The sequence below is a fragment of the Bactrocera dorsalis genome, chromosome 6 (assembly GCF_023373825.1).
Source record: "Bactrocera dorsalis isolate Fly_Bdor chromosome 6, ASM2337382v1, whole genome shotgun sequence".
NCBI lineage: Eukaryota > Metazoa > Arthropoda > Insecta > Diptera > Tephritidae > Bactrocera > Bactrocera dorsalis.
The window spans coordinates 15,960,154-15,983,230 of NC_064308.1; the positions used below are offsets into that span (position 1 = coordinate 15,960,154).

The window sequence follows — 23,077 nt, forward strand, 5'->3', positions numbered from 1 at the left end:
TTCGTACTTTAATTCATGGATTGTCAAAAATTCTCTTGTGACACGGTGCATGGTCCTGACGAAAAAGGATTTTTTTCTTCTGCAAAACGGGTCTTTTTTCAGTAATTTTTTTCTTCAGCTGGTCCAAAAGGTTGCAATAATATTCAGAATTAATTGTTTTACCAGTTTGCAAGTAATCCACAAACAATATTCCTTTCGCATCCCAAAAATCTGCTGCTATAACCTACTTGGCTGATTTCCGGGCACGAACTCGTTTCGAAGCCGAACCACCAAGTTCCACCACTTTTTAACCTCTTGTTTTGTTTCACGATCATTTTGATAGACCAAAGTCTCATCCATAGAAAGGAAAATCCATTTTATTCTTTTTAAACCGCTTCGAATGTTGCTGAGAATGTGTTTTTGTTCTATGGTTAGCGAATACGGCATCCATTGTTCACATAGCTGTCTAAAACCCAAAATTTTACTAAAAATATGGCTCACACTGCCTAATAAGATGTGTACTAGAGTCTCTACTAAATCTCTCTCAGTCAATCGACGATCTTCCAAAACCATATCATGGTGTTGATGCGCTTTTTGGACGTTATTCACGTGGATCGTCTTCACGTTTAAATTCAGCAACACATCTTTCTACTATTCTAATTGTAGGTGAACAATCATTATATACTTCTAACATTCGTTCGCTTTAGTTTGGTGCTATTTTTTTTGCTGCTATTAACAGCAGATTTAAGCACACTTTGACGTAAGTTATTCGTTAAAATGTTCAGATACATGTGCTTATCCGTTTTTGAAATGTACAAAAAAAAATAAATGCTTAAAGAGTAAGAAATGTGTTGAATAGTCCTGGTTTCCACAGACGAATCGCATGCCGTAAGCCATACAAAAGTAAGGTTAATAAGAAGAAGAGATCGGCGTTTGCATTTAAACAAACCGTATTCGTTTTGGGAAAATATTGTGTTCAGAGAGGAATCAAAATTTAATATGTTTTGTTCGGATGGGGCACAAAAAGTGTGTAGAAAGATCAATGCGGAGCTTCAAGCAAAACATTTATTGCCATCGGTAAAAACAGTGGAGCTCATGTAATGGTTTGGCAATGTATGGCTGCTTCTGGAGTAGGACACCTGGAATTTATAAGTGAAAAAATTGATACGCACATGTATTTGAACATTTAAAAAAAATAATTTACGTCCAATGGTGCTTAAATTGGGTCTTAATAGCAGCCACTTCTATTTCCAACAGAATAATGACCCAAAACACAGGTCTTATCTTGAAGGTGAACTGTTGTTATACAATTGCAAACAACTTCATTTGCCCCGCAATCACCACACATTAATCCTATTCAACATATCTGAAACTTATTGAAAAATCATATACGAGAACATCGAATTTGATTTATAGAAATAATTACTAGTGTATCTAAACTTTTATGATTTAAGCACATTTTATGCTTTTGCTTTAATTTCTTTTTATTTGTGTAAAAGAAAAAAATATTTTGATATGCTATATTTAATGCAATATATACGTCTTTTGAAATAGATATAGTAAAAACACAATATATAATAATTTTGAAACAAATAAACCTGTCCTAGATAGAAATAGGTGTATGTAAATTTTAGTGATTTTTATACGAATAGCTTCGTGCAAACTACGCATAATAGTATTCCTTGATATCTTGGTAGTCAGATAGCATTGTTTCTCAGACGTTAACGCGACGCTGTTTTTCGAAAAAAATTAGAGATTTTGAAACCAATCGTTTCATCTTTCTTCGGCCCAAATGATCTTTCAAAACGGTTTTTACTGAACCTTTCGATATTCCAACGATGCCAGTAAAATATCTGACTGTTAATCATCGATTCTGAAGCACCAGTTTTTTTATTTTAAAGACAGTTGATGTTGATTGCCGTCCTGGAAGTGATTCGGCGTCATCGCGTTCTAAACTAGATTCATTAAATAATTTGTACCCATTAAAAACCCTTACTCGCGACAAAAAATTATCACCGCGGGCCTTTTCCAATATTCTGAACGTTTCAGCGCCAGAAATTTTATTCCTCTGATGTCACTGACAGTCATACCAATTTTAATTAAAAAGTCTTCAAATTTTTGCTCATTTTCCCACTGTCTACCCTTTGCTAGGCTAAGGTTAAAATACGAGCTTCATTTGATCTAAACTTGCATTCTTGACATCACATATAATCGACATTCTTAGCTGTGCAAGTGGGATCCAAGGGTCACAAAGCCTTGTTGCTACATTGTTAATATTACTGCGTTTAAGGGTACTAAACCTTTCTTTGGCGAAGGGAATAATTTCCTATCATATTACTACCAGTCACCTCTAACGAAGTCTTTCCAAGTATGAGCTCTTAATTAGAATGGGAAGGTCCTCTACCTTACAGTTTTCCCTTTTTATGAATTTTATAACTAAATTGAAAAATGTATTTAAAATTTCAAAACTCACCGTTTTCGATTAAGAGATTCGAGATATTCATCGTCAAACATCAATGCTTATCATATACAGTTTAGAAAAACACTATATTCACCTTTTGATTTAGCCATTGGCAAATTTGGCAAAAAGTTCTGGAGTTTTGGAAACGATTGTTTTTTACAGATTAAAATAAGTATAACATTTTTGGAAGCGATGGCTGATCTAAAGCTTCGAAAAAACCACATACTCCGCTTTAAGTGAAGAATTTTATACATACAGTCAAACATGCAGGCGAAATCGTTATGATTAGGAATACCATGGCTTTATTCGGAGTTGGACGTTAAGTTCTTATAGAGGGTATTATGGACCTCTATGACTGTAAAAACACATTGAAGCATATATGCAAAGTTTGGGTATTGGAAAGCATTGCATTGAAAAGCATACGACGCAGGTTATTTGAGCTTGGCTTCTAAAGGGTGATTCCTTTCAGGATTCCCTACTTTTTTAAAGAAAAAAACACAGAAACTTCAAATTTAATGGAGAATGTTTTTTATCATTCGAAAAAACATTCTTTGACATTTATTCTTTGAAGATTATCTCTTTCAAATGTTGGCCGCGGCTACGTCTCAGATGGTCCATCTGTAGAGCCTAATTTTCAAAATTTGTTCGAGCTTATCAGCTGGAAACTGGCGAATGACACGGGTGGTGTCTTGCTACAAGAGCTGAATCGAAGCGGGATTGTCCGCATAGACTTTTGATTTTACGTATCCCCACAGGAAAAAGTCTAACGGTGTGATATCATCGGATATTGGTGGCCGGACCGGCCCAAATAAATCATTAATTAATGCGATATGTGAGAAGTAGCGTCGTTTTGTTGAAACTAAATGAGCTTCAATTTCAGGCATCTAATTGTCGATTATCATGGTGCTTTAACGGTCGCCAATAATGGTTACGTCCTCAACTACATGATTTTTGATTCCACCGGCCCATAAACCACACCAAACCGTTGTTTTTTCTGAATGAAATGGCAGTTCTTGAATTTCTTTAGGTTGCTCTTTGTTCTAAATGTAGCAATGTTGTTTGTGTATTTACACGCTGAGCCAGAAATGTGCCTCATCGCTGAACAAAATTTGGCTCGAAAACGTAGGATATTCTTGAAACTTTTTAAAAGCCCATAGAGCGAAACGATGTCGTTTGGGAAGGTCGAGCGGCTTCAGTTCTTGCACAAGCTGTATTTTGTACACTTTCAATTTACGATCTCGACGTAAAATGCGCAAAATCGTTCCATACATCAGTCCGAGTTGCTGCGAACGACGCCGAATCGACTCTCCAAGGTCTTCATGTACACTCTCAGCTACGGCTGCTATATACAAGTATTCTTCCCTTCATACTGGACGTGGTCTATTCGATCGAATATTATCGAATATTGATTGCTGGGAATATGACCGATTAAGTTGAGCAAAGCGTGAATTTCCGTAAGAAAGTTGAACAATTTATAACCGTTGTTCAGGTGTAAGTCTTCCCATTATGAAATGCTAAGCAATACGGTACAAAATTAACATGACATCTTGACACGATTCATGCGTGTGTGTCAAAAAAGCCTATTGTAAAAAGTGCCTCTACTTGGATCACCAGTTGAAATAATTTTACAATATTATTAGAAAAATACTCAAATATGGCCGCGAACACCTAAAAAGTCTTTTCTTATATTTTTGTTGAATGTTACTAATTTAATACTTTAGTGAAACAAGAAACAAGTATTGATATATAAATATATGATATGATATAATATATCCAGATGTCGCGTATGATATTCTAGAGCAGTGTTTTTCAATCTTTTTGATTTCGCGACCCCTTTACAGGTTGAAATATTCTGGCGACCCCCTGTGTCATAGTAAGTCAAAGAAATAATTTAATTTTAATGAAAAGACTACAGACGTTGTGTAATAAGTTTTTCCTATTTTGGCAAATTTATCTATTGGGTTGTCAAAAAAGTCTTGCGGTATTTTCGCGAGTTGGCGCTGAAAGCGCGTAGTTCTAGTTTTATTCGTCGCAATGGATCATGCTATACCTATTTGGAAAGCTCATTTCACGCGCTAACATGTGTTTGATTGATTGTCGTTTCTTTTAAGTCCTTCGTGAGTTATAGCGTCGCAAACATGGGGAAAAATAAAGAGAAAATACGGCATATTTTACAGTACTACTACGATAAAGGCAAAAATGCATCTCAAGCCGCCAATAAAATATGTGCAGTTTATGGACCCGATACAGTTTCCATTTCCACCGCACAACAATGGTTTCAACGTTTTCGTTCTGGTGTAGAGGTGGTCGAAGATGCGCCACGCTCCGGAAGGCCTGTCGTCGAAAATGGCGATAAAATAGCTGAATTGGTCGAAAGAGACCGGCATAGTAGTCATCAAACCGTTATAAACCCTTTGAAGAAGCTTGGAGTCACTAAGAAGCGCGATGTATGGGTGCCACACGAATTGATTCAATAAAAATACCGCAAGACTTTTTGACAACCCAATATTATTCGCGCGGGTCATACGACGTCGGCGACGGTGACGTGAGAGTATGAAACCGTCAAAGCTTATGCGGCATCTCACAACCAAGCATCAAAAAGAAGCTGATAAGCCGTTGGATTTCTTTGAACGAAAGTTGAAAGCTCTTAGTCAGCAGCAAAATACTATAATTCAGGTAAGTAAGAAAATAATGAAAAAAGCCTGGAGTGCACTATAAATCAGCTCTTAAAAAGCGCCCCACCCTTTTTTCACAATGATACTATTTTTTTTTTTTATTTATTTATTTTCCATATTAACAAATTTCTTTGATTTTTTAGTTTACGTTATCGTCAAAGCGTGTTTTTCAGTTTTATTATACTATATTTTTACTGTTGGTGTTTATTTATTTGTTATTTGCATACAACTTTTGATTATACTTAATTTCGGTGTACAAAGGTTCCGCGTCCTTAATTTTTATTGACTGTTCACTGGTATATTGTTTGGTTTATTTTCAGGCATCCAGTGTAAACGAGTCAACATTATTAGCTGGCTACAAAGTCGCATATCGAGTTGCTAAAGCAGGGAAACCACATACAATTACCAAAAATCTTATTTTGCCAGCGGCACTCGGTATGGTTGAAATTATGGTCAGTAAGCAGGAGGCAACCAAATTAATAAAAATACCACTTTCTGACAATAGTATTTTACGCAGAATAAACGATATGGCCAAGGATATTCAAGAACAAAAATTAAAGAATCGCCAACATTTTGCTTTGCAGTTCGATGAATCTTCTGATGTTTCCGACTGTGCACAGTTTATAGTTAGTATTTGTGCGCTTTGAAGCAGATGACAGTATTACGGAAGAAATCTTATTTTGCAAAGCACTTCCTGCAAACACTACTGGCCAGTGTTTGTACGATATGTTTTTAGAAAGCACTTGCGACTACGATATTGATTGGAAAAAATGTATCGCTATTTGTAGCGATGGCGCTAAAGCTATGACTGGCAAAAATAGCGAACTCATTGCAAAATTAAAATCGATAATACCAAACATATCCTGGACACACTGTTTTCTTCATCAACAGGCTCTAGCTGCTAAGGTAGTACCTTCTTATTTAAATGCCGTGCTCAAGGAGGTAATAAAAATTGTGAATTCTATCAAAGGTAAAGCTTTGCAAACCCGGCTATTCAGAATCGTTTGTGAAGATATGGGCTCGCTTCATCAAAATCTCCTTTATCACACAGAGGTCAGGTGGCTATCCAAAGGAAAGGTATTGACAAGAGTTCTGGAACTGAGAGCTGAATTGTTAATGTTCTTACAAAATGCAAAATCAGAATATGCTTACCGTTTTTCTGACCCTATTTGGCTCTTGAAATTAGCATTTTTGGCAGATAGTTTTAGCCACCTTAACAATTTGAACAAGAACCTTCAAGGAAGAGAAGAAAATATTTTAACAGCTAAAGATAAAGTAAAAGCATTTCATGCAAAACTTCGTTTGTGGTCGACTTCTCTGCAAAACAAAATGTTTGAGTCTTTTCCGTGTGTTCAGAAGATTGTTGAAGATAATGCATCAGCCCAAAGTTTTGCAGTATCGGCTCATATCCCTTGCATGACACAAAGCTTGCATAATTTACAAGAGAAACTTTTGACATACTTTCCAGACTTGCACTCTGAAGCTGACAATGGGCGTAGATGGATCTTAAACCCTTTTTTTGAACAAATCAATAGATCTGGCTGATGTCGACACGAAATGAAAGAATGTCTTCTAGAATTAGCTGCTAATGGCATGCTTAAAATGGAATTTTATTCGCAAAGTGTCGACGTATTTTGGATGAAAAGAAAACACGAATATCCAGAGCTGGCAAGGGAAGCTCTTAAATTATTAGTGCCATTCGCCACTTCATACTTGTGTGAACTGACATTTTCTTCAATGGTAGACAAAAACTAAAAAGAGTAATAGACTGCAATTAGAAAATGATTTAATTATTAATGTTTCAAAAATAACACCACAATTTGATAAACTAATGAAAAATAAACAAGCACATCTTTCTCATTATCATTATGTTTTTCTTGTGTAAGAACCTCGACTTTTTCTTTCAGCTGGCGACCCCCCGAGTAAGGCTTCGCGACCCCCTTAGGGACGGCAACGTAAAAAGTCTTTTATATGCAACGACGACGATTTGTTTCACTCAGAGTATTTTTTTTTTTTTTTTTTGTGCCGGAGGGGGAATCTTACATAGATACTGCTACTTAACTGTAGCAATATGCACGATTCGTACCGCCCGCTATAGGTGCACCTCATTCGGGACCACGCACAGTCAGTATTACCTACTGTTCTGGACTTTCGAAACGGTACGCCTACGTACTAAACCCTAACTCCGTCTCCTTTAGCTTTACTTAGACCCTGTGGGACCGCCGCTAGGCATTTCATCACAGGGCAAGCTTAGCCTATGGGCTCACGTCATTTGAGCGATATTCGCTGCTCTACCTTCACTCCTTCTTTGCTGTTCTGCTATTCTCAGGTCATGAAGTACCATGGCTGTCATCTTCTCCATTAAATTCCACACATGCCTCGAGTGCAACATATATGTCACTATATTCTCTGGCGTTATTCGGTTAGATACTTCCTTTTCTATCGTCATTCGCTCCTTTGTATATTTCCGACAGTGGAAAAATATGTGTTCTGCGTTCTCGGTATAGCTACCACAGAAAGAGCAAGCTACTCCCTCCTCGTGACCGTACTTATGCAAGTACTCCCTGAAGCATCCATGTCCTGTTAGGAACTGCGTCAAGTAATGATCCACTTCCCCGTGTTTTCGTTCCATCCAGGCTTGTATGTTACCGATTAAGCGGTATGTTCATCTCCCCTTGCTTGATGTATCCCATCGCGTTTGCCATTCGTTTACGCTGGCTTGTCTTTCTGCTCTACGCTCTGCCACTGTTAGTTTCCGGCCTACGCTTTTACTTTTGTCATATATTCGCTTAAGTTCGAGAGCCATTATGTCTGGAGGCATAATTCCTGCTAGAACCCCGACAGCTTCTTTAGAAACCGTGCGAAATGCACTGACTATTCTAATGGCACTCAACCGGAACACCGATTGCGCCACTCCAGCATATGTCTTATGTATTAATGCTGGTCCCCATATAGGCGCCGCATACATTACAATTGACTGGCTGACCTTGGCCAGAAGTGCTCTCCTGCTCTGTTTCGGCCCTCCTATGTTTGCCATAATTCTTGATAAGGCCATGTTTACCCGCGCCGCTTTTTCACATGCTTTTTCAATATGCATTTTGTAATTGAGCCTCGCATCAATCGTTACCCCAAGATATTTCACAGCGGATTGTGTTGTAATGTTGTGCCCATCTATGTTAAGCGAAATGGTTTCCAGTTTTTTCCTGCTAGTTATAAGCACTGCTTCCGTTTTGTGTCCGGCAAGTTCGAGTTTTGCATTTGTTAACCACTGCTTTATCTTCAGTACAGTTTCACTACATATACTTTGTATTTGATGGAGCTCCTTAGCTACTATTGTCACAGCAATATCATCTGCGTATCCAATTATATGCACTTCTCTCGGTAGAGGGAGGCGCAATATTCCATCATAGAGTATATTCCAAAGGAGTGGGCCTAGCACAGATCCTTGTGGCACACCACCCGTTACCCTATACTTTTTTGGTCCTTCGTCAGTGTCATACAGCAGGATCCTGTCGGCCAAATAACTTTGTATGACGTACAACAAATAGCTCGGTGTTTTTTTGAGGACTAATGCACGCATTATATGGGGCCAATGTGCCGAGTTAAACGCGTTTCTCACATCAAAGGTGACGACCGCACAATATTCTTAGTTCCCGTACATCCACCTGTCTCCTTCAATAGCCTTTTCTGCTATACCTGCAACTTTCTTGATTGCATCAAGAGTTGACCGCTTTTTACGAAAACCATATTGGTTATCAGAGAGACCACCATCTCCTTCTAAATGATTTTCCAGCCGGGTACAGATTATCCGCTCCAGGATTTTGCCCATCGTATCGATCATACAGAGCGGTCTGTAGGAACTTGGTTCTCCTGCCGGTTTGCTTGGCTTCTGTAGGAGTACCAGCCGTTGTACTTTCCAAATTTTTGGAAACACTCCTTCACGAAGGCAACGTGTGTATATATCCGAAAATGGCTGTGGATGACAGCTGATCGCAATTTTGAGAGCCCTATTCGGGATACCATCTAATCCTGGTGCTTTGCTATTTTCAAAGCGTTCAGCGGCCTGAACAACTTCCTGCTCTGTGATTTCTGGCGCATCTGCGACTTCTTCGCGATAATAGTTTCCTTCTTCCTGATTTTGTTGTGGAAATAGGGTTTCCACTACGTTTTTAAGTAATGAAGGACATGTAGGCGCTTGACATTTGCCACCTTTAATTCTTGACATTACAATTCTATACGCTGCTCCCCACGGATTTTCGTCCACTTTCTCGCATAATTCTTTAAAACATGTCATTTTGCTCTTTTTAATTGCCTTTTTTAGGTCGTTGCGTTTCTTTTTGAATGCTTCTCGCAGGCTGTCACAATCTAAGCTGCGTATGTTTCGTTGAAAACGACGCCTCGCTTTGTGACTTTCACTTCTCAGAGATTCGATTTCTCGATTCCACCAGTAAGCAGGCTTTCTCTGTGCGGCTGTCCTCTTTTTATTCATAGCGGCATCACAGGCTTTGCTAATGTGTTGTACCAACACTTTAGCCTGTTGGTCTATGTCTTCACTTCCGTTTACGTTTTCATTCAGCATTAACTTAAAAAGCTCCTCATCTAGGGTTTCAATTCTCCACCCCTTGGACTGCACCTTTTGGTGGCAAACATTTCCCTGTTGTATACTCTTACTGATAGTTAACATTATAGCCAAATGGTCACTTTGGGTATATATGTCGCATATCCGCCAGTCTATATATCGATAAAGCACTCTGCTGGCAAAAGATATATCTATAATAGAGCCACGCCCATTCTTCTCGAAGGTGTTTTGTCTTCCTGTGTTAAGCAGTACTACGTCTAGAACACCAAATGCTTTAAGTAATGCGCTACCTCTTAGATTTGTATTTTTGCTGCCCCATTCTAGCGCCCAGGCATTAAAGTCACCTGCAATTATATTAGGTGTAGTTGTCATCGCATCCTTTACCAAGTCGTCAAGTATTTTTTCATATTCAGCTTGCGGTATACTTGGCGGTATATAGCAGCTGTAGAAGTAAATTCCCCATATTTTGGCTCTTGTATAGTATGCCTTGTCAATTAACGGTTTCTCTTGCATCATCTTATCTCCGCATGCCCATATTGCAACCTTTTTTGTGGTGTCGGAAATCCACTTGTCAGAGTCTTTATTTTTATACTGTTCACAGATTAATGCAACGTCTATTTTATTTTCGTATATGTTTTGCGTCAAGAGATCCTGGGCCGCTTCGCAGTGGTTCAGGTTTATTTGTAATATTTTCATCTTTTAGGTTTTTTGAGCGCTGCTGTATATATGGGACATTTCCGGCTTCCTATCTGATGGTCTATGTTTGTACTTCCACTGTGTTTACATGCCTTGCAGAAAGGATTGTTAACACAATCTTTGGCGAAATGACCCTCCTCTCCGCATTTAATACAGCACTTACTCCTGTCTTCTGGGTTGCTGCATGCTTTCGCCACGTGTCCATACTCTAAGCATCTGAAACATTTCTTCAGTTGCGCTTTTTCCCTGATTCTGCAGATCGTCCAGCCGATTCTTATCTTTTGTGCTGCCAGTAGGTGCCTTGCTTCCTGTGCATGAAGGCTTATTATTGCTTTTTGCGTGCCTGCATATGCTGGTCTGATGCTTTTAATGCACTCTACACTAAATAGACGCAGTTCTTCAAATTCTGAACGAATCGCCTGTGCTATATCCTCTTTCGTCGTTATGTCGTCCAAGTCTCGCACTTCCACTGTAATTTCTGGTGTTAGAGATCTTATTTGTGCCTGATCTCCTAGTATCTTCACTATCTCCTCTCTATATTCCTTAGTACTTCCTTTCTGCGCTTTCTTTAGTTCCAACAGTATCTCACCTTTAGCTGTCTTTTTAATTCGTGAGACATTTTCGCCAAGCACTTGCAGGTTTTCATTCTTCTTGACCGCCCGAAGTATGTCTGCGTAAGACATGTCACCGGTTTTTGCGATAACAATTGCTTCTGGTCGAAGGCGTGGTACAGCGCTTTCCTTCTTCTTGTTTTTATTTTTTTGGGATTTACTTGGTATCGTGATCCAGGTATCTTCCCTTGTCGCGTCCTTTTCTCCTCCCACGAGATTTCTGCTTTCTCCCGCTTTCACAATTGGTTCGTCATGCGTTGTTTTCGTCCTTTTTGGAGGGGTTCGTCGCTTAATCTGCTGGTCACGTGGTCTTTTCGGTGTGACTTCAGCAGTCGACTGTTCCACAGCTACTCTTCTTCCTAACTTAGCTTCCCGTTGCCTAGTATGGTCCTCTTGTGCACGGGTGTAGAGCTTCAATATTTCGCTAAGCAGTTCCCTTATGGGATTGTTGATAGTGCGCTGCGGCGGATGCATCATATCCTTTAACTTTTGTATCATATCTCCTAGTTGCATCATATGATCACGTAGCGACTGTGCTTTTTCCAGTATCGGGGTGTTCTCCTGAAGCGTTGGAGGAGACGATTTCGACCTCACTGGTCTTTGTGCTGAGAGCACCTTCACTGGCGATCTAGCCAAACGCGAGGCTTTTTTAAAGGGGTCTACTCCTGACATCGTAAGTTGACTCGTGACATCGCTAAACTTGTTGCTGCTATTGTTGTTGTTGTGTGTTTTTTCATTTATTGTCTCCATTTATCAGTTTAACCAGCGCATCGTGTGCAGGGGGGCGGGCCGAAATAGACAGGAACGGGTATACCCTCGGGGACTATGCCCCTACCCCAGTTCCCTGAGGCCTGTCCTACGCTTTACCGGTTCCGGTAAACTCGGACGAACCGGCGCTCGCCCGGAGCAACGCAGTCTACTAGTTCTGCGCCCAATGTACACTTCCTGACCAGGGCCCGAAGGGGCTGGTTACTGATTCACATCGTGGCTGACACTTCGGCAGAGCTGACTCACATCACCCCCTCCACACCACCAGTGAAAACAGCTGGTGATGCTTCTAGGGACTCCCAGTGCGCCCCGGTATGGACCGGTCTTATTTACAGCCGCACCTAACATGGTGAACAGACGCTGACCAGGAAGCCGCTCACTTTGAGTCCGTCGCGCCTGGATTTTGATCGGTCACCTATATTAGAGAGGCGGCAACTATTCGCCTCTGTCGCAGGAGTTTCATCGGCTTGGCTGGCTTTTATACCGCATCCTCCACTCCTGCCGCTCCTCGTCGGGGGTTGCTTATTCGTTGTAACTTACTTCGCAACTAACCTGCTACTACAGGCCGTTCGGCTATCCGCGACCTGCCGACCCCCCCGGTAGCTTAGAGCTCAGCTGGGATACCTGATCCCGTAGGATCTAAGACCTACCAACGGGTATTTTGATGTGTGTGTGTGTGTAGACGCCAATTTAGGGGCAACATGGTCCAATTGACCAAGCTTTGAAGCGACCTGATTAACCACATGTTATGATGCACTGCACCATGTAAAAACTTGAACATTTTCTTTTCGTGATTGTTCGGCTATTTGATTCGGTTCTGCCTAATTTCAATCATAGATCTCCTCTCATTTGGTAAATCTTTTTAAAGATGTTTTATCCCCCCCAAAAAATTATTGTTTTTATTTTAAATATAAAACTTTTTCTTGTCTGAAATTATAGAAAAAGTTCTGCAACTTTTTGTCTTCGATTTTGATACAGTACAAATATCGTATCTATCGTATTTGATGCCTTTACCAGATCGATCGATGAAGAACCACGCAGAGTGAGCGAATTAGAATTCAAAAAATTCCAGTTATAAACTCAAATTTGCACTCGGCTGCGATGAATATCGTTGCTTTTCCCCTCTCTTTCCAGTTTTTAATTTTTGTCAGAGCTTTACTCAGTTGATACCAGAGATCCCCAACTCTCCTGTCACTGGAAATGTGGAAACTGAACTTTGACAGTTGACTGGATTGGGTAAGTTTTGACGTTTTGCAATTGGAATGACTGGCCAGATTGAAATTATACCAAAAATATATGTGAACGAAAGAATTTGTTGCTGCCGTTCAAGATCGCTAATAAAAATTTAAAACAATGAAAATCAAAAAAAAAAATGCGAAATTTAAACATATTTTATGAAACGAACTAACAGGCTTAATTCACCTTATTAAGTATTGAAAGATCAAAAGGTAGTTGTTTTAATATACCATAAATCCATTAAAAATTTTTTAAGTAGTTGCGGCAAATATTAAAAGTCCAATATATAATGATTTGCAATCGTAATAAATGTGGGGTGTTTTAATTTAAATGCCCAAAAATTATTATTTTGTCCAATCTGGCCATAAAGAAAATGTTATAAAAACGCGCTCTCACACTGGAATAAGTTGGACATCTCTTATTCTCGATACCCTCCATTATTCTCGAAATTGCGACTGGTGGTTTGTGTTGCGTGAAGTGAATTCTGCAAACCTTTAGTTATCGATTTTGGACAACATGGTGTGTATTTAATTTAAGTAATATAAATATTAATTTAGTTAATGTATTATTTTTTTTTCGGGAAAATAATGAAATATTGAAAAAACGAAAAAATATTTTTTGTAATTTTTTAGTAATTAGTGTTTTTGTTATAATGTCGGAGGAGGTCGAGTTATAAATTAATTTTTTTACTAAACTACAGGGTTATATGATAAGTAGATATAAATTTAAACTTTTTCCCCATCTTTCCCCGCTTAAAAAAACCATGTTGAATTGAAAAAACCATCTTGCATAAAAAGAGTACTGCTTTTATTTATTTATTTTAATTAAATACTGAAATCCTGCTGAATTACTCTAGACGGATGGTATATAAATGGTATAAGGAAGTTCTATCGGAACCGGTATGAGAATTGGACAATGAGCGTGGTACCGCCCACTTTTTGGAGAAATCCCATTTCTCGGAACCGAACACACCGATTTTGACAAAATTTAGTACGTGATATTCTCTTAATATTTCTATGTCACAGTGTGAAAATGAGCGAAATCGGATTACAATCACGCCTACTTCCCATATAACATAATTTAAAATTCCATTTGATTCTTTCCCTTTCCAGTACACAAATAAAGAAGTAATTAATATAACGGAATAAAAATTTTCGGCAATAATTCCTTTAAAGTATGCCACCTTTTGGCCAAAAATTTTCCAAATCCAACCAAAACTATTAAATATACCTAGGGGATCGAATATGTAGACCCCGGTATCTTTAGTTGACTTTTGACCGAAAATATCGTTCAATGTGTAAGATATGAAATTGAAATTCACACTGAATCCTCTCTTGGCAATAGTATATCTTTGTATCAAAAATGGGTTGAATCGGGTCAATACTTCCCTGAGCTCCCATATACCTAATATAAAGGTTTCGAACTATTAGTTCACTTATGCTGGATATATCTGCCAATATTTGAGTCATCTCAATGAAAATTTCGGAATATGTTTTATGTCTAGATCAACGAAAAATACCCCCGTGCCTACTCCGCAATCCACTTTGGACCCGTCGGTATCGACTGAGATGGTATCTTCCTCCCCAATTGAGCCTTTTCTCCATTCTCGTCTTGAAGGTATCCTCATCTTGAAGTGTTTATTGAAATCAAGCTTTGGGAGAATGTAGTCCAATTTATTATTGTTGAGCTTGATTAGGATACCACTATGTCCATAGTTCTGGTGATTCCAACCACCCAATTGTTTATTCCTTTGTGAATAAAGATGTCTACGGGTAGTTGATGCAGGACCACATTGAGCACGTCAGTCGGACATGACTTTATTGCACCAGTAACACCCACACATGCTGCTCTTTGTATTCCATTTAATTTTTTAAGTGTAAGGCCTCAGCTCTTGCTGACGATTCTCTTGCAAGTATATTAGGCCATATATGCTTTATGTATTATTTTTTCTGTATTTATTCTCACCACTTTAATTATTTTTCAACTTCTTGGGATGTAAGACAGTTGAATGCTAGCTTTGTATATATTTTCAAGCCTTACAACTTTTGGTTCTTCCAGCTTTTACAGTATTATGGGCAAAATCACGTCTGAACCTGCTGCTTTAAATGGTGAGAAACAATTTATGGCATATTTGATTTTGCTTTTGTCTACTATCTGGCTTCGGTAATCAGCTGCGCTTGCCCGTGTTTCTAGTTGAACCCTCGTTATAGGCGTTTGCTGACTCCCAGGAAAATGCGTTTTAATAAATACCTCCAGAGATTCTTTAGCACGGTGGTCCAATCATTTCCTTCCGCCTTAATGTAGGCAGTATTAGTATGTTCATTGGATAGCATTTTACTCAGCCTTGCGGTTTCTCTGCAACTTTCTATCGATGTGCAGAAAGATCACCATGAGTCATTTTTAGTTTTCCTGGCTGTTTTTTTGTATCTTTTCATGATATCTTTATATGGTTGCCAGATTTTGCTTCTAAAACTCGCATTGGCATATTAAAAGTATGTGGGATGAGCAAAAATATATAAAATCTGGTCGATACTACCCCTTACTCAAATATATACATATATTCAATATAAAATGCTCGGTTGCACCCGAACTTAGCCTTTCCTTACTTGTTTTATTTGAATATATTGAATAATTATATTCAATCATGCATTTTTATTTATTTCCATTCATAAAATCACTTTAAATAATTTTGTCCGGTTTTTCAGACCAAATGCTCCTAATATATACTTATGTGTTGCTGCAATTTGTAACTTCAGTGGTATCATAGCATTATTTATTATATTCAAAAAATGGAGGCAGTCTTTTATTTTGTTTCTGAAATAAAATGGCAAATTACTGGATTAAATTTATGTTACTTTGTATTTTTTCAGAGTAGTAAAATTATTAATAAGCCATTTAACCCTTGGGAGCTGGCAGTTACAAATGAAACATTACATGTGGAAACAACGCCTCTTTAGCAGATGCTACGCATTGTGATTTCTATTTTGTTCATGGGCGAAAAAGTGAGGTGTAGATGGGCGTAATCGGACCATTGTCACGTCCAAAAAACTCCATTACGCGAAAACTTATAAAATTTCATAAGTAAGCACTACATCAAGATATAAAACTCTAATTTGGCGCAGAGGGATTATAGTACCAAGTAGCAGCTGTGAAGTAAAAATTTCGAAAAAGTGGGCCTGGATCTGCCCTCTTATAGGTTTATTGTACATATCTCCTAGCCCACTAAAGCTAAAATGGCCGAATTCGCTATGAACAATTTTTATTAGAACTGTTACCGACAGGATGGATAAAATCAGATGATAACTCCGCCTGTTGCTCACATAACGGTACTGCTAAAAACTACAAAAAGCGCGATAAATCAATGATTAAATACACCAGAGACATAAAATTTTACCTCCGAGATGGTATGAGATGGTTTTTTACTAGACGGTGTTAAAATTGGACGTCCACCTTTGTTGCATAACATTCTCCTAACTTTCTTATTTTACAGTGCGAAAATAGGCGAAATTGGACTGAAACCACGCCTACTTCCCATATGACACGATTTTAAATTTAGCGCATGCCACCTTATGGTCGTACATTTTTCTGGGTTTGTTCCAAAATAATGGGACTGATTTTCTTCCGACTGGATTCGGTAGAGGGCGTTCCTAGCTAACGAACGATCTACTGGTCAGTTGTCTCCGAGCCCCTGGAGAATTAGGACAAACATTTCCGCTCGACATGTTTCTGTGAGTAGTGCAAGCCGAAAATGCAGCATTCGTTATAGCAGAGGTTCGCAATTAAATTCTGTCTGAAACTCAGTTAATCTGCGACAGAGACATTTGATATGATCACGCAGGCTTATGCAGATGTTGCTTTAGCAAGAAGTGGTGCGTTTCGGTGGTACCAAGCCTTTTTGGAAGGCCGGGAAGAGGTCGCTGCTGAAAACCGGAAAAATGAGCAAATCCAAAATGAAAACGATGCTCATTGCCTTTTTTGAGATCAAAGGCATCGTCGACCATGAATTTATTTCTCCTGAACAAACCGTCAACACCAAGTTTTACGTGGAAGATCTCGAGAGACTCAAACAAAGGGTCAATCGGGTCCGACAATACATCGCAGTCGATTGGAAGTTGCACCATGACACCGCCTTTTTTGTGAACAGATATCCAGCATCACAACTCTTCTGCAGCCGCCCTACAGCCCAGATGTGGCCCCGCGGATTATTTTTTGGTTCCTTGCCTGAAAAGGCCGATAAAAGGCAAGCATTTTGAGACGACAGAGGGGATCCAAGCAGCATGCACCTCGGCTCTCACGGCTATAGAAGGAACCTATTTTGCAAGTTTTTAAAGAATTGTAATGATTGGTTCAATAATTTTTTTTTTTAAATCGACTCCGTAGTATTACTCTCCGGACGAACAATGTATGTAATAATTGACAATAATTTAATTAACTAGGTAGGGTGCGATAAGGCCATGTGAGTAAAGGTCATGATGGCATTAACTCACATCTGACTAGGAGATTAAGCCATATTATTTAAAAAAAACGATATGGCTTTATCTCGCTTTTGAATTTGAGATAAAGCCATCATGGCCTTATCTCACAATAGCACACAACTCAATATGGCCTTATATCTCAAATGCATTTTAAAGAAAAATCATATTTGATTTTTTTTTACGTTTTTTATATTTTGCAATTTATGAAAGATAACAAAAATGAGAAATCCTCACCCTGTTTTGACAGGAAGTGCAATTGGCAATGTACCCTGCAAGACGGAGGTAACAGATTGCACAAACACATAGAAATATTTTCAGCTGGTCACTAACACTCTTACATTTTCTGGAATTTTCAATTAAATGGGAGAATACGTAAGTAAGATAGAGAAAAACTGTCGACATTCTAAATATATTCCAATGATAACTTGCTAGAATAGGAGAGACGAATACCCAATTTTTCAAGAAGAAGAAAACGAAAAGCGCAGTTTATTTTGGATTTTAAAAGAGGTAAGTTCGTTATTTGATAATTTGATATTGTATAATTAATTTCTATTATATATATATATTATTAATTTATTTTATATAGAGAAAACGAAAAGGCTTAACAACGAGAAAAAGGTAAGCATTGTAAATTGAATGTTGTGTGTATAATTAAAAATTTTACTATTACAGAAATCATTTGGACCATTTGTAAAATTCAAATCTATTGCGTACAGCAAACAAATAAGGGAGTAAGTTTTAAATTATTAAAGTTAAATAGTGCATATTTATTATTATTATTGACAGTGAATTTTTGTGAAATATTTTGTTATATCTACATATACATATATATATGTAAATGTAAATTTAAAATCTAAATTGAGACGAATTGAGCGGTTACAATTATAATTGTGTAGAATTTAGAATACCGCCCCAGGATTTCGGGAATAAAATTGGTATGGTCGGTTAGAGGAGGTTCAATCAATAATGCAATCCTTAGTTTAATATTAAAAAAAAATCACACGAATTAATGAAGTGCTAGTGAACATAAAAATGCGAAATTTAAGTGTAAAATTAATTTTAAATCGAAAAATACGTTCTTCAAATAGTGGTAATTTTCAGCTTTAAACGCAAATATCTCGAATATTCCCGCGAGTATAACTATATATATTTTTGAACTGGAGAACCTCCTCTATAACTGAAAATGTTCATTTGTTCTGTTAGTATGCAGAATATCTAAAATTGTTTAAAATAAAACAACATTAGTGATTCATAATGAATAAAAGTGGACATAGTTCCGATACACACATACGCATTTCTGCTCCGAAGCAGGATTTTAAAAATTAAAATTAAACTTCTTCAAGTTTACTTCAAGCAAATTAGGAGAGTCTTTTCAAAAAAAGATATTTACATTTTAAGTTTTTTAAACTATTTATATAGTCTTGTCCTTAGTGCTAAAATACACAACTTCTTTACTTGGATGTTGATCTCAGGAAGATATTTCGCAAGTAAAAAAAGGTTAAATTGTGAGTTCTAAACTTATGATGGAGTCTCATTTTAAAAAAATTAATTAAGAAGTAGATATTCTCTTTTAAATATACACTTCTGAAATATATTTTCCTCCTGTAATATACTATTTGTAAGTATTAACAAATCAAAAATCTTTATCAAACTAATGTTTGTTGCTATAAACTACTAAACTTTAAAATATCATTAACATAAAGTACTAACATTTCATTTTATAAATAAGTTCACATTTTTAATCGGTATTTTTTAATTAAATGGCTACTTAATATTTTTCCTTTTTTTCAGTTTGCGACGTGGATATTTGAATCCTATCATACAGTTAATTTTTAGCTTTAAATAATGAATAAGAAAACCTTTTCAAACCCCTTGAGCAAGGAACAATCGAAATTTGAAGCTACGGTGGCAAAATTTCGAAGACTGAATGAATCTGTTCAAGAGGTTTCAAATGATAGTTTCGATAGGTTAGAGTTAGGGATTAGTGATAATGAACCAAGCACCAGCAGAGCAAGTGGTAATAGATTTGAGGATTTTTGTGATAGCGATAACGAAACGAATAGTAGGTATTTGTTTGAAGAAGATTTTCAATGTGTTGAGGAGGTATTTGGGGTATTTTCGTTAGATTTTAAAAAAGATAAGGATAGCTTTTGTTATTCAGAGAAAACAGGGCCAATAAAACTCATTTGCGAAAAAATAGAGGGCGATGTTTTTATAGGCCTTCTTTTTTCTGAGACTTACGATTATTTTGAAGAGCCAGTTGCTTCTGCAGATTTGGGCATACTTATAGGTAAAATTTCAGAAAATGAGGTAGTTTTAAGTAGGTTAGATATTAAATATAAGTATTTTTCCATACTTATAGATGATAAAATTCTTCACCTTTTTTATGATTTTTCAAAGAATGAATTTCGATGACCTCGTGAAAGAAATGAAGTCCGAAGTGGAATGCTCACAACCGTTTAGTCCCCATAGAGGTTGTATTGAACATAAATATTATTCATTTTGTAATAATATTTTTTTTACAGACAGAGTGTTTAAAAAATATCTTACAATCTCGTTTGCGCTCCTCCAGTAGAAGCATCACAAATTGTGGTACCGTCACCATCGTCTGGCGGTCATGCAGGTATAATGAAATAGTATATAAATATATTAGTATTTGCTTTATAAAAATACATTTATGTTTTTCAGATATAATCCAGAAGCTGGATGCCATTGAGACCGTCTCACTGCAGTTGAAAAGTCCCTAACAGACAAAGTAAGTAACGCAGTATTACATTACCAAATTAAAACAGAAACTAATTTTTATATTTAATTTTATAGATGCCAGAAAAGGCCGAGGTGCAGGCGCAAAGTAAGTTATTGCGCGAATGCCGCGTTATAGCGGCAAAGACGCACCATTCAATTAACCCCATCACCGGTGACTTGGAGGACGAGCATTACGTGGAGCTCGCTTCTAAACTGCCCATGTCATCGGAGGAGCACGTGCGCTTCGTGGAAGACAAACTTTCACAAAAGGAAAGCACGGATGCTATGGTAAATATTTCGTTTTTAAATATTATGCGATTGTAATATAATTTACCGTAATTTTTTTTACAGATGCGGTTAATATTGAAGTCGAAGGGCGCAAAAGGCAGTGTTGACGGCGTACTGCGTGGCATGTTTTCTGATGATTTGATGTACCACTACAATTTAGAGGGGCGCAAGGAGAAGTTTTTGGTAGGTTTTTTTACTGTTATATATTTGAATGCCTTAACTTATAACGTTTTATTTTAGATATATTTCCTGACAAGGATAAAAACACCATCTGTGGTGAGCTCCGGAGATTTGTGGCCTTAAGCCACAATCGTTTTAAGCAAAAAAAAAACATAAACTTAAGGCAAAATTAATATAAGGTTTCATATTGTTACTTATATATATTAGTTTTAAGTTGTAAATATTAGCTCTAAGTTGTATAAATTAGTTTTAAGTTGTAAATATTAGTTTTGAGTTGTGCGTTGTTAGTTTTAAGTTGCACATATTAGTTTTAAGTTGCATATATTAGTTCTAAGTTGTACATATTAGTTTTAAGTTGAAGTTTCTAATTTCACTTTTAACAAATTTGAATTTTTAGAATTATAATTTTTTTACTGAAAAAAACTTACTTTGTACTATTTTTCTGTAATAATAATAATAATAGGCAAATTATTAGTTTAAGTAATATTTGATTATTTTGATTTTATTATTAAATAAAGCGAAATAAAAAAAAAACTGAGTTTTATTTAAAAGAATTGAATTTGCTAGATAACAGATGCTAGGTAACAGATAATCTTGTTATTGCTTGTTCTTGCTAACATGCTTATTTGTTAAAGGTAACAAACTGATAACCAAAATAATAACACTAACAGATATTCGGGTAACAAATACTTTTTGTTATCCATAACACATAGGTAAGCTATGCGCTAACAAAATAATTTGTTACCCGTAACATACTGGTAACATACTGTGAAGAGATTTGCTAACAATTGTATGTATTCAGTTAGAACAAGGCAGCATGCGATATTTGCCATTGGTTAGAGCGAGATAACCATTGAACATCAAATAGCTATGTGTTACTTTTTTCCCACTCTCTGAACAAAAGTAACAAATATTTTAACGAATGCAAAAGTGAACAATAACAATGAGAAATGCACAAGTGACAGGATTGAACAACACCGTTTCGGCAACACCCTCCAAAATTTGTGAACTCACCCTTCGTTCATCGACAAGAAAGGAGTTTAAGATAACAACACACGCGTTTATCTTAAAATTTTTAACCGATAATTTACCCACTCACTCACTTAGTACGACCATCACTAATACAGATTTCGGTTTTAGTTTAGCTGACCCTCACTTTTATAAACCCAGACCAGTCGACATATTGATCGGAAGTGACTTGTACCCACAAATAATTCTCAGTGGTGTACGGAGAAATGTACTCGGGACCTTTCTAGCCCAAGAAACGGAATTCGGATGGATTTTATCCGGACCCATACCAGAAAAACCCGTATCACCCTCAATAATGCCAATAAAGATAAGATGACCCCAGCCAGACAAGTTGCTCACACAATTTTGGGAAGTTGAAGAAGTTCCAAGGAAGCCTCTACCATCAACTTCAGATATAGTTTGTGAGCAAATTTATAAAAATACGACCCACAGAAACTTAGATGGGCGCTATGTGTTAACATTACCCATTAAAACCCCAGAAAACATAGATTTGGGCAACTCAAGACACATAGCTCTAGCTCAATTTCTTAGAAATGAAAAATCATTGTCGAGAAAACCCGAAATAAAAGCGGAATACGACAAGGCCATCAACGAGAACTCGGTCATATGACAAAAATAGAATACGACCCTGCGGATAATACGAAAGCGTATTATCTGCCACATCACGCAGTCATTAAACCGGATCGCATAACGACTCAACTCCGAGTGGTATTCAACGCTTCATGCCCCACCTCGAACAGGAACAGCCTCAATGATGTACTGGACTGGACCCATTCTACGAGCAGACCTCGTAATCCTAGTAGTAAAATGGCGAATGTTTCGAATCGTATTCAACGCAGATATCCAAAAAATGGATCGTCAAATACTCGTTGAAAGCAGACACACTCCGTTTCAAAGAATCTTATTCAGGAAATCCCCTAACGACCCTATAGAAAATTTTGAATTACAAACGGTTACGTTTGGTATTAACTGTGCTCCATTGCTAGCTATCCGTACCCTACTCAAATTAGCGGATGATGTACAAGGAACCCACCCACTGGCAGCAGAGATACTTCGAAACGGAATGTACGTTGATGATGTACTTGCAGGAGCACATGACGTACCAACAGCGATATTGGCACGAGATGAACTCACTTCATCTTTAAAGTCCGCAGGATTTGCTCTACGCAAATGGACCTCAAATGACCCGACAGTTTTATCTGGAATCCCACAAGAACATCTATTGGATACCACCTCACTCAGTTTACCAGAATTCAATAACATAAAAACACTAGGAATCAGATGGAATGCAAAAAAAGATGCGTTCTTTTTTCTCCACCCCCCCCCCCCCCCACCCAAACAAACAAATCCCCCAA

General features: G+C 37.4%; 2 protein-coding genes across 3 annotated transcripts in view; both read left to right on the top strand.

Moving 5' to 3' along the window:
* Window positions 1–3,033: 3,033 nt before the first annotated feature.
* Window positions 3,034–23,077, top strand: part of LOC125779360 (zinc finger BED domain-containing protein 5-like) — a 451,651-nt gene continuing 431,607 nt past the window's right edge. For both annotated transcript variants that reach the window (XM_049460678.1, XM_049460679.1), the window contains exon 1: window positions 3,034–5,116. The gene's annotated coding sequence lies outside the window, so the exon portion shown is untranslated. The remainder of the gene's footprint in view (window positions 5,117–23,077) is intronic.
* LOC125779679 (uncharacterized) lies at window positions 19,326–23,029 on the top strand. The gene is made up of 6 exons (XM_049460952.1): window positions 19,326–19,542; window positions 20,053–20,103; window positions 20,198–20,235; window positions 20,301–20,513; window positions 20,577–20,700; window positions 20,754–23,029. Exons 1-6 carry the CDS (start codon window positions 19,326–19,328, stop codon window positions 20,864–20,866), a joined length of 756 nt encoding a protein of 251 aa, XP_049316909.1. The 3' UTR covers window positions 20,867–23,029.